Here is a 17588-nt window from a genome sequence, read left to right as displayed (position 1 = left end):
TGACAGCTGCATCCGATTACCGGATCCAGCGCTTCCCTGGTGTCCACTGGCGGGTTCCGCTCCAAGATGGTGCTGACCTCGGCTCGGCACGCGTTTGTTTTCGTCTGCAGCAGCCGAAAGCAAACGAGTGCTGATCTCATTGATCTTTGCTGTATAACTATACAGCAAAGATCTCAATGAGAGATCAAAGCGTATATACTAGTCCCCCAGGGAGAATAACCCTAACCCCAGGGGGGGAATAACCCTAACCCCAGGGGGGGGGAATAACCCTAACCCCAGGGAGGGAGAATAACCCTAACCCCAGGGGAGGGGAATAACCCTAACCCCAGGGGGGGGGAATAACCCTAACCCCAGGGAGGGGGAATAACCCTAACCCCAGGGGGGGGGGGATAACCCTAACCCCAGGGAGGGGGAATAACCCTAACCCCAGGGGGGGCAAATAACTCTAACCCCAGGGGGGGAATAACCCTAACCCCAGGGGGGGAATAACCCTAACCCCAGGGGGGGAGGAATAACCCTAACCCCAGGGGGGGGGGAATAACCCTAACCCCAGGGGGAATAACCCTAACCCCAGGGGGGGCTTCTAGTATATGTGTAAAAGTAAAAATAAAAGTGTTGTTATTAGTAAAAAGCCCCCTCCCCTAATAAAAGTCAGAATCACCCCCCTTTTCCCATATTATGCTATGCTATCGCCGCGTGCGTAATCGCCCAAAATATTAATTTATCACATTCCTGATCTCGCACCCTAAGGGCAAAATTGCGCATTTTTCGTCGCATAAAATCCAGAAAAATTGTAATAAAAAGCGATCAAAAAGTCGCATATGCGCAATCAATGTACCGATAGAAAGAACACATCATGAACACAGCCCCATAGACCAAAGGATAAAAGCGCTATAAGCCCGGGAATGGAGCGGTTGTAAGGAACGTATATTTGGTAACAATGGTTTGAATTTTTTACAGGCCATCAGATACAATATAAGTTATACATGTTACATATCGTCGTAATCGTAACGACTTGAGGAACATATATAACAACTCAGTTTTACCCCAGGGCGAACAGCGTAAAAACACAAACCCCCCAAATAAAAGAAATGCGTTGTTTTTTTTTCAATTTCACCACACTTTGAATTTTTTTCTGGTTTCGCAGTGTACTTTATGAAAAAATTCAGCCTGTCATTGCAAAGTACAATTAGTGGCGCAAAAAATAAGGGCTCATGTGGGTCTCTAGGTGGAAAAATGCAGTTGCTATGGCCTTTTAGGCACAAGGAGGAAAAAATGAAAACGCAAAAATTGAAATTGCCTGGGTCCTCTAAGGGTTAAGTGGTAATGAAGGGTACTTTTTGTAGTTTCGCCACTAGATGTCAGTTTTTTTGTATTTCTATGTATTGCATGGCTAAAGGTAGCTAGGGGTTAAGATTTGTGTTTTGTGCCAACCAATAGGGGGTGCTCTCCGCTTCTGACCTATCTCTTTTCTCCTGTACCCACTCACTCCCACCAGTCACAGCGAGGCATACAGAAGCCTTTGTAGAAGTAGTTACTTTGGTGAAGGAAGTTTAGTGGAGTCTTATCCAGGTTCCCATGGGAGAAAGCAACAGAGCAAGGTTCCCTGCTGTAGCCAAGCCAGGGCCTGGCTTATGCTGGGACCCTTGTCAGGAACCAAGTGCATTCTTGTCTAAGACACAAGTTTGTTCAGATGCAGCTAGAGACAACTAGTTCTTTTACTATTACTTCTACTATCTACTATGCAGTGCTAAGCACTTTAAGGGAGAAGAGTTTAGGAACATCCTAACCCACACCGAGAACACGTCTAAAAAGTGCCGGGCAGTATCCTATGTGCAAGAGGAACTAGCCTGGATAGGACAAAGCTACCAAGGAAGGTCTACGTATCCTATCTCGCAGTTCAGGTAAATGGGACACCCCCGGAAACTTAGCTTCACCCAGATAACCACGGCTGGGGCTTGTATCACCCTATTAGGACGGGTCATTCAACACTGTAGGGCACAAGGTGGTCAAAAATAGTCTATACACGGGTACAATTAAACGTCTTACTACAAAGTATTCTTAAAAGTTCAGGCAGAGTACATTACTACATTGGGTCAGGGCTCCTTAAGCAGCAAGTCCCCATAAAAAAAAACTCTCCTCCTCTGGACAGTTCCTGACATGGACAGTGGTGGCAGCAGAATGGATAGAATACACCACTTCCTGCAGGACATACAGCAGCTGATAAGTACTGGAAGATTTGAGGTTTTTTTTTTTTTCTATAGAAGTAAATTACAAATCTTTGTAACTTCTGTAATTAAAGGGATTGTTCACCCAATTTTTTTTCTTTCAAATCAACTGGTGCCAGATAGTGACAATTCCTAAAGTTTTGAGAGATCTTTGTTTCCTGGGATTGGGATTCTCTTAGGGCCCGATCAACAATGTAAACGAGCACCGATCTGCTACATTGGCGCTCGTTTACTGGGCCTATTCCACGATTGAGCGAGGGCTGCAGGGACATAGTTACCGATGTCCTTGCAGCCCTTGCACCATACATTACCTGGCAGGACTTCTCCGCTCCGTCTTCGTCCCCGGGTCCCGCACTCTCTAGCTTCAGAATGGCCTGTCAGCTGACAGGCCACTCAGCCAATGACAGGCCGCGGCGGTCCCGGCCTGTGATTGGCTGAGTGTCCTGTCAGCTGACAGGCCATTCTGAAGCTAGAGCGCGCGGGACCCGTGGGACGAACATGGAGCGGAGAAGTCCTGCCAGCTAATGTATGCTGCACTTCTCAAATCGTCGGTCGCCCCCACCGCTATTCCATTGTAGCGATGCGCGGTGGGGGACCGATGATTTTAGGTCTGGCCCTAAATAAACGATCAGCCGATAACACGATCATCGGCTGATCGTTTTCTCTATTCCACCGAGCGATAATCGTCCGAATCGGGCCGATTATCGCTCCCGTGAAATAGGGCCCTTAGTTTAAAGGCTTTAAGGGGTACTCCGGCGGTACTCATAAACATAGTTCTCCCACTTACCATCCCTCCGGAGTCTGTCTCCATTTGAATTTCCCACTGTTTGCAGGTCCCTGAAGTTCCAATTGGTGTCTTCATTTTTTCTTTGCTTCCTGGTTTGGGCTTTCCCATGATGCACTTTGTCTCCTGTGATGTCTAACTGACTCTGTAAAACTGTTAGATGGTTTACATATTGCTCAGCCAATCAGAGCTGAACAACCTGAGTCATCAACCTGAGCCACAAAGAGAGGCTGGCTTAACAGGGCTTAGACCCGCTTCCCTCTTGATGATGTCATTGTGGTGTCCCACCACGGGTGTTGCTAGTAGTTACAACCTTCACAAAAGCCTGTACTTTTTGGATGTAAGTGGTGATGTAGTAGTGTTAAAGTTTCACCACAAGATGTCGCTATTGTAAGTATTTGTAATTAGTTGTTGCACAGCTGTACTATTGCAAGGGTTATTGTTTGTATGTCACATGGATCTGTAGACCAATGAGAGTACACTTCTATCCTGTAATATCTCTCTTTACTTCTTCTATATGCACTCTTCACCCATTCACAGCACACCTTATAGAGAGCTTTAGATATGAAGTCACATAGTTAGAGGAAGTGTAGCTCAGTCTTAGTCAGGTTCCTGTGCAGTGAGGAAGCAAGACAGGACAGTCCCAGCAGCAGACAAGCTGGGCCCTGGCTTATGCCAGGTCCTCTGTCAGGGACAGAAGAACTAGTCCAGAGAGGTCTTTTGTCGCTAGACTCTGGAGAGACAGAATGTGACCTACAGTTTCTCCTCATGAAACTCCACTTAACACTATGCAGTGTTAAATCCTTCACTAGAGAGGACAAGTCAGAGATCATCTCAACCCACATCATGGATAAGGAGAGTCACAGTGCAGGACAGTATCCAAAAAGGCAGAAAGCTAGGAACTGATCCGGATAGAGCAAAGTTGCTAGAAGCCTATGAACTCTATCTTGCAGCGCGGGTTTAAGCAGGGAACCCTCAGCATTCCGCTCATCCCAGGTAACAAGGTCTGGGGCTTGTGTCACTCATTAGGACGGGTCCCCCGATACTGGTAGGGCAATAGGTGGTGCGAAGACCAAAGAGTCAAAACACAGGCACAAGTATCCTCTCTCTCTTCTCAAGTATTCTTCTATTTCTACCTCCAACATCCTGGCAGAGCACAGTACTACTTGGGTTGGGACTCACGACATCCTCCTCTCTGCTCTCCTGATTCTTCTGTATACCTCTCAGTACGCAACCCAGTCAGCACCACTGTGCCACTCTCTATACTCTCACTTCAGATCTGGATCAAGTGTTTTATGTCAGGTTTCCATCACCTCCTCCCTTTACCTTCTTTCTCCTTCTTCGCCCTCCGCTCCCTCGTTGCCCTCCGCTCCCTCGTTGCCCTCCGCTCCCTCGTTGCCCTCCGCTCCCTCGCCTCCCTCCGCTCCCTCGCCGCCCTCCACTTTTTTGCTGCCCTCCGCTCTTTCGCCGCCCTCCATTCCGTCACCGCCTTCCACTTCATCGTTGCCTTGCCCTTCGCTCCCTCGCCGTCCTCCGCTCCCTCCATCTTATGTCAATGTAAAGCTGTATGACCTGCTGCATACAGAGATTCTTGGAGTAAAACAGATTTTATTTATGATAAAGAGACTCTGTGATTCCTCGTCAAGCACCAACACAGCACATATACATTCCTTGGGTCATCTCCCCTTTCTGTGGGTGGCAGTGCCAATAGTCCGGGTTAGTCACTACTCCACTCTGGACCACCGTGACAAAAGCCCAAGGGACCCCACACCAGCCCGGCAGGTCACTGACCACAGGGGAACAAGGTATAACCGACCCTCTAAACTAAAAGCAGGTGTGCCATCATAACTGTGTGCCCAACTGGCGTCACGACATAACATCTCTGGTCACACCTAACCATCTGGCAAGTGACCGGCCGTCCCACCTTCATACCGGGGGAGGTCACCATATCATTGTCACAAAATGACTGCCACAGAGCAGCCTGGGGATTGAGGGGGGCAGATAGTGGAGGGGGGGGGGGAATAAGTGATTGAAGCATATTACAGTTATATAACTTTGTAATGTGTTTCAATTACTGGGAAAAAGCTTTTTGCTGGAGTTCCCCTTTAACCCTTAGAATAGTCTTGTATTGGGATTGTTCTGTCTCATCTGAATCTTATTTTCATGCATCGTCTTCCTGTTTTTTCTTCTTCAGATGTTTGTCCTGCCATGTGGCTGGGGGGGCAGCGTGTCTCCCACCTATAATCTAGAACCTCCCCATTATGATGGAATTGAGTGTTTAACAGTCCAGGATAACGTCTTATGCAGCGGCTCCCGAGACAACGGGGTGAAGAAATGGGATATCCCACGTCATGAGCTCATACAGGTATAGTCAGTAACGTTGCTTTTTCTTCCTCCTGTAACATATATAAAGGTTTCCATCATGTCCTCCCTTTCCCTTCTTCCTCCTTCTTCGCCCTCTGCTCCCTCGTTGCCCTCTGCTCCCTTGTTGCCCTCTGCTCCCTTGTTGCCCTCTGCTCCCTTGTTGCCCTCTGCTCCCTTGTTGCCCTCTGCTCCCTCGTTGCCCTCTGCTCCCTTGTTGCCCTCTGCTCCCTCGTTGCCCTCCATTCCCTCGCCTCCCTCCACATCCTCTGCCCCCTCTCCTCCCTCCGCTCCCTCATTGCCCTCCTCTCCCTTGTTGCCCCACCCCCCCACTCCCTCGGCGTCCTCCGCTCCCTCGGCGTCCTCTGCTCCCTTGTTGCCCCCCGCTCCCTTGTTGCTCCCTGCTCCCTTGCCGCCCTCCATTCTGTCGCCTCCCTCGCACACCCTCTTCTCCTTTGCCACCCTTTGCTCCCTCGCTTCCCTCCCCTCCCTCGTTACCCTCCCCTCCCTCGTTACCCTCCCCTCCCTCGTTGCCCTCTGCTCCTTCGTGGCCCTCTGCTCCCTCGCTGCCCTCCGCTCCCTCTCCACCCTCCGCTGCCTCGTTGCCCTCCGCTCCCTTGCCTCCCTCCGCTGCCTCTCCGCCCTCCGCTGCCTCTTCGCACTCCGCTGCCTCTCCGCCCTCCGCTGCCTCTCCGCCCTCCGCTCCCTCGCCGCCCTCCGCTCCCTCGCCGCCCTCCACACCTTCGCCTCCCTCCGCACCTTCGCCTCCCTCCGCACCTTCGCCTCCCTCCGCACCTTCGCCTCCCTCCGCTCGCTCGCCTCCCTCCGCTCGCTCGCCTCCCTCCGCTCGCTCGCCTCCCTCCGCTCCCTCGTTGCCCTCCGCTCCCTCGTTGCCCTCCGCTCCCTCGCCTCCCTCCGCTCCCTCATCTCCCTTTGCTCCCTCATTGCCCTCCATTCCCTCGCCTCCCTCAGCTCCCTCGCCTCCCTCAGCTCCCTCGTTGCCCTCTGCTCCCTCGTTGCCCTCTGCTCCCTCGTTGCCCTCTGCTCCCTTGTTGCCCTCTGCTCCCTTGTTGCCCTCTGCTCCCTTGTTGCCCTCTGCTCCCTCGTTGCCCTCCATTCCCTCGTTGCCCTCCATTCCCTCGCCTCCCTCCATATCCTCTGCCCCCTCGCCTCCCTCCGCTCCCTCATTGCCCTCCTCTCCCTTGTTGCCCCCCCCCCCCCACTCCCTCGCCTCCCTCGGCGTCCTCCGCTCCCTCGGCGTCCTCTGCTCCCTTGTTGCCCCCCGCTCCCTTGTTGCTCCCTGCTCCCTCGCCGCCCTCCATTCTGTCGCCTCCCTCGCATACCCTCTGCTCCTTTGCCACCCTTTGCTCCCTCGCTTCCCTCCCCTCCCTCGTTGCCCTCCCCTCCCTCGTTGCCCTCTGCTCCTTCGTGGCCCTCCTCTCCCTCGCTGCCCTCCGCTCCCTCGCTGCCCTCCGCTCCCTCGCTGCCCTCCGCTCCCTCGCCTCACTCTGCTCCTTCGCCTCCCTCTTCTCCTTCGTCTCCCTCTGCTCCTTCGCCTCCCTCTGCTCCTTCGCCTCCCTCTGCTCCTTCGCCGCCCTCTGCTCCCTCTCCACCCTCCGCTGCCTCGTTGCCCTCCGCTCCCTTGCCTCCCTCCACTCCCTCTCTGCCCTCCGCTCCCTTGCCTCCCTCCACTCCCTCTCTGCCCTCCGCTGCCTCTCCGCCCACCGCTGCCTCTCCGCCCACCGCTGCCTCTCCGCACTCCGCTGCCTCTCCGCCCTCCGCTGCCTCTCCGCCCACCGCTGCCTCTCCGCACTCCGCTCCCTCGCTGCCCTTCGCTCCCTCGACGCCCTCCGCACCTTCGCCTCCCTCCGCACCTTCGCCTCCCTCCGCACCTTTGCCTCCCTCCGCACCTTCGCCTCCTTTCGCTCGCCTCCCTCCGCTCCCTCGCCTCCCTCCGCTCCCTCGTTGCCCTCCGCTCCCTCGCCTTCCTTTGCTCCCTCATCTCCCTTTGCTCCCTCATTGCCCTCCATTCCCTCGCCTCCCTCCGCTCCCTCGCCTCCCTCTGCTCCTTCGCCTCCCTCTGCTCCTTCGCCTCCCTCTGCTCCTTCGCCTCCCTCTGCTCCTTCGCCTCCCTCTGCTCCTTCGCCTCCCTCCGCTCCCTCGCCTCCCTCTGCTCCTTCGCCTCCCTCTCCGCACTCCGCTGCCTCTCCGCCCTCCGCTGCCTCTCCGCCCTCCGCTGCCTCTCCGCCCTCCGCTCCCTCGCCGCCCTTCGCTCCCTCGCCGCCCTCCGCACCTTCGCCTCCCTCCGCACCTTCGCCTCCCTCCGCACCTTCGCCTCCCTCCGCACCTTCGCCTCCCTCCGCACCTTCGCCTCCCTCCGCTCCCTCGCCTCCCTCCGCTCCCTCGCCTCCCTCCGCTCCCTCGTTGCCCTCCGCTCCCTCGCCTCCCTCCGCTCCCTCGCCTCCCTCCGCTCCCTCATTGCCCTCCATTCCCTCGCCTCCCTCCGCTCCCTCGCCACCCTCCGCTCCTTCGCCTCCCTCTGCTCCTTCGCCTCCCTCTGCTCCTTCGCCTCCCTCTGCTCCTTCGCCTCCCTCCGCTCCCTCGCCTCCCTCTGCTCCTTCGCCTCCCTCTGCTCCTTCGCCTCCCTCTGCTCCTTCGCCTCCCTCTGCTCCTTCGCCTCCCTCCGCTCCCTTGCCTTCCTCCGCTCTCTTGTTGCCCTCCATTACCTCGCCTCCCTCCGCTCCCTTGTTGCCCTCCATTACCTCGCCTCCCTCCGCTCCCTTGCCTCCCTCCGCTCCCTTGCCTCCCTCCGCTCCCTTGTTGCCCTCCGCTCCCTCGTTGCCCTCCGCTCCCTCGCCTCCCTTCGCTCCCTCGTTGCCTTCCATTCCCTCGCCTTCCTCCGCTCCCTCGCCGCCCTCTGCTCCCTTGTCTCCCTCCGCTCCCTCATTGCCCTCCATTCCCTCACCTCCCTCTGCTCCCTCGTTGCCCTCCGCTGCCTCTCCGCCCTCCGCTCCCTCGCCGCCCTCCGCTCCCTCGCCGCCCTCCGCTCCCTCGCGGCCCTCCGCTCCCTCGCCTCCCTCCGCTCCCTCGCCTCGCTCCGCTCCCTCGCCTCCCTCCGCTCTTTTGCCTCCCTTTGCTCCTTCGCCTCCCTTTGCTCCCTCATTGCCCTCCATTCCCTCGCCTTCCTCCGCTCCCTCGCCTTCCTCCGCTCCCTCGCCTTCCTCTGCTCCTTCGCCTCCCTCCGCTCCTTCGTCTCCCTCTGCTCCTTCGCCTCCCTCTGCTCCTTCGCCTCCCTCTGCTCCTTCGCCTCCCTCTGCTCCTTCGCCTACCTCTGCTCCTTCGCCTCCCTCTGCTCCTTCGCCTCCCTCTGCTCCTTCGCCTCCCTCTGCTCCTTCGCCTCCCTCTGCTCCTTCGCCTCCCTCTGCTCCCTCGCCTCCCTCCGCTCCCTTGTTGCCTTCCATTCCCTCGCCTTCCTCCGCTCCCTCGCCGCCCTCTGCTCCCTTGTCTCCCTCCGCTCCCTCATTGCCCTCCATTCCCTCACCTCCCTCTGCTCCCTCGTTGCCCTCCGCTGCCTCTCCGCCCTCCCCTCCCTCGCCGCCCTCCGCTCCCTCGCCGCCCTCCGCTCCCTCGCCGCCCTCCGCTCCCTCGCCGCCCTCCGCTCCCTTGCCTCCCTCCGCTCCCTCGCCTCCCTCCGCTCTTTTGCCTCCCTTTGCTCCTTCGCCTCCCTTTGCTCCCTCATTGCCCTCCATTCCCTCGCCTTCCTCCGCTCCCTCGCCTTCCTCCGCTCCCTCGCCTTCCTCCGCTCCCTCGCCTTCCTCTGCTCCTTCGCCTCCCTCCGCTCCTTCGTCTCCCTCTGCTCCTTCGTCTCCCTCTGCTCCTTCGCCTCCCTCTGCTCCTTCGCCTCCCTCTGCTCCTTCGCCGCCCTCTGCTCCTTCGCCGCCCTCTGCTCCTTCGCCGCCCTCTGCTCCCTCGCCTCCCTCCGCTCCCTTGTTGCCTTCCATTACCTCGCCTCCCTCCGCTCTCTCGCCTCCCTCCGCTCCCTTGCCTCCCTCCACTCCCTTGCCTCCCTCTGCTCCCTCGTTGCCCTCCGCTCCCTTGTTGCCCTCCGCTCCCTCGCCTCACTCCGCTCCCTCGTTGCCTTCCATTCCTTTCCCCTTCCTCCGCTCCCTCGCCACCCTCTGCTCCCTTGTCTCCCTCCATTCCCTCGCCTCCCTCTGCTCCCTCGTTGCCCTCCGCTCCCTCGCCGCCCTCCCCTCTATAGTCTAAGATGAAGTCATGCAGAACTCTGATAATTTCTGGTTTTTGTTTTTCAGCAAGTTCCTAACGCACATAGAGACTGGGTCTGTGCTATGAGCTTTGTAACCGGACGCCCTGTGATGCTCACTGGTTGCCGAGGAGGAATTATCAAAGTTTGGAACATGGAAAACTTTACGCCTATTGGAGAAGTGAAAGGTCACGATAGTCCTATCAATGCCATGTGTAACAATAGCCGCCACGTATTCACAGCGTCCAGGTGAGAGGCGAGACATTTATACTCATAGAATCAGTCACATTGTTTCATCCCTTGTAGTTTATAAACACATTTTGCCACACTGTCGCTTTCAGCACTGTAACATGTTCTTGTCATTTATAAAAACTTTTGACATATCATAGAGACGGGTCATGGAGACATCACAGAGAGATGCCACTGAGACATGTCAGAGACGTCATAGAGACACGTCATAGAGTAGTCACAGAGACACGTCATACAGACATCGTAGAGACACGCCACAGAGGCGTGCCCACTCTCTGCTCTGTGTGAGAAAAAAAGTCTATCTCATAAGTAAGTCTATGGAGCCGACTTCTTACATGGAGCGGGGAGCGGACGTGCTGCAGCGGGGGCCTCTCCCGGCCTGTTCTCTGTTTATGGAGCCGACTTCTTACACGGAGCAGGGAGCGGACGTGCTGCAGCGGGGGCCTCTCCCGGCCTGTTCTCTGTCTATGGATGCGACTTCTTACATGGAGCGGGGAGCAGACGTGCTGCAGCAGGGGCCTCTCCTGGCCTGTTCTCTGTCTATGGAGCCGACTTCTTACACGGAGCAGGGAGCGGACATGCTGCAGCGGGGGCCTCTCCCGGCCTGTTCTCTGTCTATGGAGCCGACTTCTTACACGGAGCAGGGAGCGGACGTGCTGCAGCGGGGGCCTCTCCCGGCCTGTTCTCTGTCTATGGATGCGACTTCTTACATGGAGCGGGGAGCGGACGTGCTGCAGCGGGGGCCTCTCCGGGCCTGTTCTCTGTCTATGGAGCCGATGACTTACACGGAGCGGGGAGCGGACGTGCTGCAGCGGGGGCCTCTCCCGGCCTGTTCTCTGTCTATGGATGCGACTTCTTACATGGAGCGGGGAGCGGACATGCTGCAGCGGGGGCCTCTCCCGGCCTGTTCTCTGTCTATGGAGCCAGCTTCTTACACGGAGCGGGGAGCGGACGTGCTGCAGCGGGGGCCTGTCCCGGTCTCTTCTCTGTCTATGGAGCCAGCTTCTTACACGGAGCGGGGAGCGGACGTGCTGCAGCGGGGGCCTCTCCTGGCCTGTTCTCGGTCTATAGAGCCGATGACTTACACGGAGCGGGGAGCGGACGTGCTGCAGCGGGGACCTGTCCCGGTCTGTTCTCTGTCTATGGAGCCGATGACTTACACGGAGCGGGGAGCGGACGTGCTGCAGCGGGGGCCTCTCTTGGCCTGTTCTCTGTCTGTGGAGCCAGCTTCTTACACGGAGCGGGGAGCGGACGTGCTGCAGCAGGGGCCTCTCCCGGCCTGTTCTCTGTCTATGGAGCCAGCTTCTTACACGGAGCGGGGAGCGGACGTGCTGCAGCGGGGGCCTGTCCCGGTCTGTTCTCTGTCTATGGAGCCGATGACTTACACGGAGCGGGGAGCGGACGTGCTGCAGCGGGGGCCTCTCCTGGCCTGTTCTCTGTCTGTGGAGCCAGCTTCTTACACGGAGCGGGGAGCGGACGTGCTGCAGCGGGGGCCTGTCCCGGTCTGTTCTCTGTCTATGGAGCCGATGACTTACACGGAGCGGGGAGCGGACGTGCTGCAGCGGGGGCCTCTCCCAGCCTGTTGACTGTCTATAGAGCCGATGACTTACACGGAGCGGGGAGCGGACGTGCTGCAGTGTGGGCCTCTCCTGGCCTGTTCTCTGTCTATAGAGCCGATGACTCACACGGAGCGGGGAGCAGACGTGCTGCAGCGGGGGCCTCTCCTGGCCTGTTCTCTGTCTATAGAGCCGACTTCTTACACGGAGCGGGGAGCGGACGTGCTGCAGCAGGGGCCTCTCCCGGCCTGTTCTCTGTCTATGGAGCCGATGACTTACACGGAGCGGGGAGCGGACGTGCTGCAGCGGGGGCCTGTCCCGGTCTGTTCTCTGTCTATGAAGCCGACTTCTTACACGGAGCAGGGAGCGGACGTGCTGCAGCGGGGGCCTCTCCCGGCCTGTTCTCTGTCTATGGATGCGACTTCTTACATGGAGCGGGGAGCGGACGTGCTGCAGCGGGGGCCTCTCCTGGCCTGTTCTTTGTCTATGGAGCCGATGACTTACACGGAGCGGGGAGCGGACGTGCTGCAGCGGGGGCCTGTCCTGGTCTGTTCTCTGTCTATGGAGCCGATGACTTACACGGAGCGGGGAACGGACGTGCTGCAGCAGGGGCCTCTCCTGGCCTGTTCTCTGTCTATGGAGCCGACTTCTTACACGGAGCAGGGAGCGGACATGCTGCAGCGGGGGCCTCTCCCGGCCTGTTCTCTGTCTATGGAGCCGACTTCTTACACGGAGCAGGGAGCGGACGTGCTGCAGTGGGGGCCTCTCCCGGCCTGTTCTCTGTCTATGGATGCGACTTCTTACATGGAGCGGGGAGCGGACGTGCTGCAGCGGGGGCCTCTCCGGGCCTGTTCTCTGTCTATGGAGCCGATGACTTACACGGAGCGGGGAGCGGACATGCTGCAGCGGGGGCCTCTCCCGGCCTGTTCTCTGTCTATGGATGCGACTTCTTACATGGAGCGGGGAGCAGACATGCTGCAGCGGGGGCCTCTCCCGGCCTGTTCTCTGTCTATGGAGCCAGCTTCTTACACGGAGCGGGGAGCGGACGTGCTGCAGCGGGGGCCTGTCCCGGTCTGTTCTCTGTCTATGGAGCCAGCTTCTTACACGGAGCGGGGAGCGGACGTGCTGCAGCGGGGGCCTCTCCTGGCCTGTTCTCTGTCTATTGAGCCGACGACTTACACGGAGCGGGGAGCGGACGTGCTGCAGCGGGGTCCTGTCCCGGTCTGTTCTCTGTCTATGGAGCCGATGACTTACACGGAGCGGGGAGCGGACGTGCTGCAGCGGGGGCCTCTCTTGGCCTGTTCTCTGTCTGTGGAGCCAGCTTCTTACACGGAGCGGGGAGCGGACGTGCTGCAGCGGGGGCCTCTCCCGGCCTGTTCTCTGTCTATGGAGCCAGCTTCTTACACGGAGCGGGGAGCGGACGTGCTGCAGCGGGGGCCTGTCCCGGTCTGTTCTCTGTCTATGGAGCCGATGACTTACACGGAGCGGGGAGCGGACGTGCTGCAGCAGGGGCCTCTCCTGGCCTGTTCTCTGTCTATGGAGCCGACTTCTTACACGGAGCAGGGAGCGGACATGCTGCAGCGGGGGCCTCTCCCGGCCTGTTCTCTGTCTATGGAGCCGACTTCTTACACGGAGCAGGGAGCGGACGTGCTGCAGTGGGGGCCTCTCCCGGCCTGTTCTCTGTCTATGGATGCGACTTCTTACATGGAGCGGGGAGCGGACGTGCTGCAGCGGGGGCCTCTCCGGGCCTGTTCTCTGTCTATGGAGCCGATGACTTACACGGAGCGGGGAGCGGACATGCTGCAGCGGGGGCCTCTCCCGGCCTGTTCTCTGTCTATGGATGCGACTTCTTACATGGAGCGGGGAGCGGACATGCTGCAGCGGGGGCCTCTCCCGGCCTGTTCTCTGTCTATGGAGCCAGCTTCTTACACGGAGCGGGGAGCGGACGTGCTGCAGCGGGGGCCTGTCCCGGTCTGTTCTCTGTCTATGGAGCCAGCTTCTTACACGGAGCGGGGAGCGGACGTGCTGCAGCGGGGGCCTCTCCTGGCCTGTTCTCGGTCTATAGAGCCGATGACTTACACGGAGCGGGGAGCGGACGTGCTGCAGCGGGGACCTGTCCCGGTCTGTTCTCTGTCTATGGAGCCGATGACTTACACGGAGCGGGGAGCGGACGTGCTGCAGCGGGGGCCTCTCCCGGCCTGTTCTCTGTCTGTGGAGCCAGCTTCTTACACGGAGCGGGGAGCGGACGTGCTGCAGCAGGGGCCTCTCCCGGCCTGTTCTCTGTCTATGGAGCCAGCTTCTTACACGGAGCGGGGAGCGGACGTGCTGCAGCGGGGGCCTGTCCCGGTCTGTTCTCTGTCTATGGAGCCGATGACTTACACGGAGCGGGGAGCGGACGTGCTGCAGCGGGGGCCTCTCCAGGCCTGTTCTCTGTCTATGGAGCCAGCTTCTTACACGGAGCGGGGAGCGGACGTGCTGCAGCGGGGGCCTGTCCTGGTCTGTTCTCTGTCTATGGAGCCGATGACTTACACGGAGCGGGGAGCGGACGTGCTGCAGCGGGGGCCTCTCCCAGCCTGTTGACTGTCTATAGAGCCGATGACTTACACGGAGCGGGGAGCGGACGTGCTGCAGCGGGGGCCTGTCCCGGTCTGTTCTCTGTCTATGGAGCCGACTTCTTACACGGAGCAGGGAGCGGACGTGCTGCAGCGGGGGCCTCTCCCGGCCTGTTCTCTGTCTATGGATGCGACTTCTTACATGGAGCGGGGAGCGGACGTGCTGCAGCGGGGGCCTCTCCTGGCCTGTTCTTTGTCTATGGAGCCGATGACTTACACGGAGCGGGGAGCGGACGTGCTGCAGCGGGGTCCTCTCCCGGCCTGTTCTCTGTCTATGGAGCCAGCTTCTTACACGGAGCAGGGAGCGGACGTGCTGCAGCGGGGGCCTCTCCCAGCCTGTTCTCGGTCTATAGAGCCAATGACTTACACGGAGCGGGGAGCGGACTTGCTGCAGTGTGGGCCTCTCCTGGCCTGTTCTCTGTGTATAGAGCCGATGACTTACACAGAGCGGGGAGCGGACATGCTGCAGTGTGGGCCTCTCCTGGCCTGTTCTCTGTGTATAGAGCCGATGACTTACACAGAGCGGGGAGCGGACATGCTGCAGCGTGGGCCTCTCTCTGTCTGTTCTCTGTCTATGGAGCCAGCTTCTTACACGGAGCTGGGAGCGGATGTGCTGCAGCGGGGGCCTCTCCCAGCCTGTTCTCGGTCTATGGAGCCAGCTTCTTACACCGAGCAAGAAGCGGTCTCTCCCGGCCTGTTCTCAGTCTATAGAGCCAATGACTTACACGGAGCGGGGATCGGACGTGCTGCAGCGGGGGCCTCTCCTGGCCTGTTCTCAGTCTATAGAGCCAATGACTTGCGGGGAGCGGACGTGCTGCAGCGGGGGCCTCTCCTGGCCTGTTCTCAGTCTATAGAGCCAATGATTTACACGGAGCGGGGAGCGGACGTGCTGCAGCGGGGGCTTCTCCTGGCCTGTTCTCTGTCTATGGAGCCGACTTCTTACACAGAGTGGGGAGCGGACGTGCCGCAGCGGGGGCCCGTCTGTATATTTAGGGTTGGATTAAGGTCAGAGCCCCATAGAAGAGCCAGCTGTGTATGTGTATTCCAAGGGAGCTACTATGGCCCCCAACATACGAAGGGTTTGTCATAGAGATAGCCCCCGACATACGATGGCCTCTCCAGGGCAGCTTTATGAGGAGAGAAGGAAGATCTTGTGCCTAATAAAACCTATTACAGAGTTTCTGAAAAAATATTCTAAATGATAGCTACACTTTAAACAGCTGCTGAAGCTGCCACCGGGCTGCCTGCTAGTGCTGCCTCCCTCTGTACCTGGTGATTCTGTTAGTTGAGCAGCCGCCCAGCAGATATACTTACTAGAACGGTTGCCCTCCCTGTCTTAGCAGGATAGCAGCACAGATGTAAGAGAAGAGCTCCACATAGAAACAACGGACAGTAAGGGTCCCCCCATGTTACTATTTATCCCCCACCTACAGTATGATCAGGGGGCTGAGCGCTGCTCCCATCCTGTCAGTAACCAGTATCCCCTCTAATTTGTAAAATTTTGGGCCAATTATCCGTTTTCCGTAGAGTTCTGGCCCCAACATACAATGGTCGTCCTTAAACCAATTACTATCCTATGCTGAGGGATCACTGTTACCATACAGTTTCAAAAACAGAGCTGGGTGCATCTATGGGCACCTATGTAGTTAGTTTCCGCTCAGTAGGACCGAGGCTGTATGGGTGGGTGGCGGAGGCCCCCCAGTGTACTGAGGCTGGCTGGGTGGTGGAGGCCCCCGGTGGACTGAAGCTGGCTGGGTGGTGGAGGCCCCCTGGTGGACTGAGGCTGGCTGGGTGGTGGAGGCCCCCCGGTGGACTGAGGCTGGCTGGGTGGTGGAGGCCCCTTGGTGGACTGAGGCTGGCTGGGTGGTGGAGGCCCCCCGGTGGACTGAGGCTGGCTGGGTGGTGGAGGCCCCCCGGTGGACTGAAGCTAGCTGGGTGGTGGAGGCCCCCTGGTGGACTGAGGCTGGCAGGGTGGTGGAGGCCCCCCGGTGGACTGAGGCTGGCTGGGTGGTGGAGGCCCCTTGGTGGACTGACGCTGGCTGGGTGGTGGAGGCCCCCCGGTGGACTGAGGCTGGCTGGGTGGTGGAGGCCCCCCGGTGGACTGAGGCTGGCTGGGTGGTGGAGGCCCCCCGGTGGACTGAGGCTGGCTGGGTGGCGGAGGCCCCCCCCCAGTGGAACCGTCCTATAATCCAACCCTGTTTCTATTAAGTGTGTGGAATTCCCAGTGATCCGCTTAAGTAACTATGTCTTCTCTTCTTCTTCAGTGTGTAGTAACTCCTCTTGTGCTTTCCTCCTTTCTGTGACAGTGACTGCCGGGTGAAGCTCTGGCTCTATGTTCCTGGCCTCACTCCATGTCTCCCACGACGGGTTCTGGCAATCAAGAGCAGAGCGACCAGCCTTCCCTGACGTCTTCTCCGGCCTTCCCTGACGTCTTCTCCGGCCTTCCCTGACGTCTTCTCCGGCCTTCCCTGACGTCTTCTACGGCCTTCCCTGACGTCCTCTCCGGCCTTCCCTGACGTCTTCTCCGGCCTTCCCTGACGTCTTCTCCGGCCTTGGCTGGCGTCTTCTCCGGCCTTTATGCTGGGCCTTTATCATCTAAGGGACAGATAACACTTACAGACGATTGATGGAGGTTTTTCACTAGGTTTTACTATGTCTTTTAATGTCTTATATTTTATGTGAATTTAGAAGAACAATTAGAGTAATCCTGTGAGCTCTGCTGCATGGGAAGGTTTAAAGGGGAACTCTGGTTAAAAATAAAAATAAAAAACATGTACGGGGCGTGCCTCTTATACGGAGCCTCTTGTACGGGGTGTGCCTCTTATAGCGAGCCTCTTATACGGAGCCTCTTGTACGGGGCGTGCCTCTTATACGGAGCCTCTTGTACGGGGTGTGCCTCTTATAGCGAGCCTCTTGTACGGGACGTGCCTCTTATACAGCGCCTCTTGTACTGGGTGTGCCTTTTATACGGAGCCTCTTATAGGGGGAGCCTCTTGTACGGTCCTTGCCTCTTGTAGGGGGCTTGCTTCTTATATGGAGTCTCTTGTACGGTGCGAGCCTCTTGTATGGGGCGTGCCTCTTATAGGGAGCCTCTTGTACAGGGCGTGCCTCTTATAGGGAGCCTCTTGTATGGGGCGTGCCTCTTATAGGGAGCCTCTTGTACGGGGCGTGCCTCTTATAGGTAGCCTCTTGTATGGGGCGTGCCTCTTATAGTGAGCCTCTTGTACAGGGCGTGCCTCTTATAGGGAGCCTCTTGTACAGGGCGTGCCTCTTGTAGGGAGCCTCTTGTACGGTTGTGCCTCTTGTAGGGAGCCTCTTGTATGGGGCGTGCCTCTTATAGGGAGCCTCTTGTACGGGGCGTGCCTCTTATAGGGGGCCTCTTGTACGGGTGTGCCTCTTATAGGGAGCCTCTTGTATGGGGCGTGCCTCTTATAGGGAGCCTCTTGTACGGGGCATGCCTCTTATAGGGAGCCTCTTGTATGGGGCGTGGCTCTTATAGGGAGCCTCTTGTACGGGGTGTGCCTCTTATAGGGG

At 58.3% G+C, this 17588-nt stretch overlaps 1 protein-coding gene across 7 annotated transcripts in view; it reads left to right on the top strand.

The window, feature by feature from the left end:
• Positions 1–17358, top strand: part of KIF21B (kinesin family member 21B) — a 318269-nt gene extending 300911 nt beyond the window's left edge. For all 7 annotated transcript variants that reach the window (XM_069944619.1, XM_069944618.1, XM_069944620.1 and 4 more), the window contains 3 exons: positions 5207–5377; positions 9687–9886; positions 16361–17358. In XM_069944619.1, coding sequence (XP_069800720.1) covers positions 5207–5377; positions 9687–9886; positions 16361–16460 — 471 coding nt within the window. In that variant the 3' untranslated portion in view covers positions 16461–17358. The remainder of the gene's footprint in view (positions 1–5206; positions 5378–9686; positions 9887–16360) is intronic.
• Positions 17359–17588: the final 230 nt, after the last annotated feature.

The sequence above is a fragment of the Dendropsophus ebraccatus genome, chromosome 11 (assembly GCF_027789765.1).
Source record: "Dendropsophus ebraccatus isolate aDenEbr1 chromosome 11, aDenEbr1.pat, whole genome shotgun sequence".
Lineage (NCBI taxonomy): Eukaryota > Metazoa > Chordata > Amphibia > Anura > Hylidae > Dendropsophus > Dendropsophus ebraccatus.
Note: the sequence above shows the minus strand (reverse complement) of the source record. Positions and strands in the feature narration are given on the sequence as shown.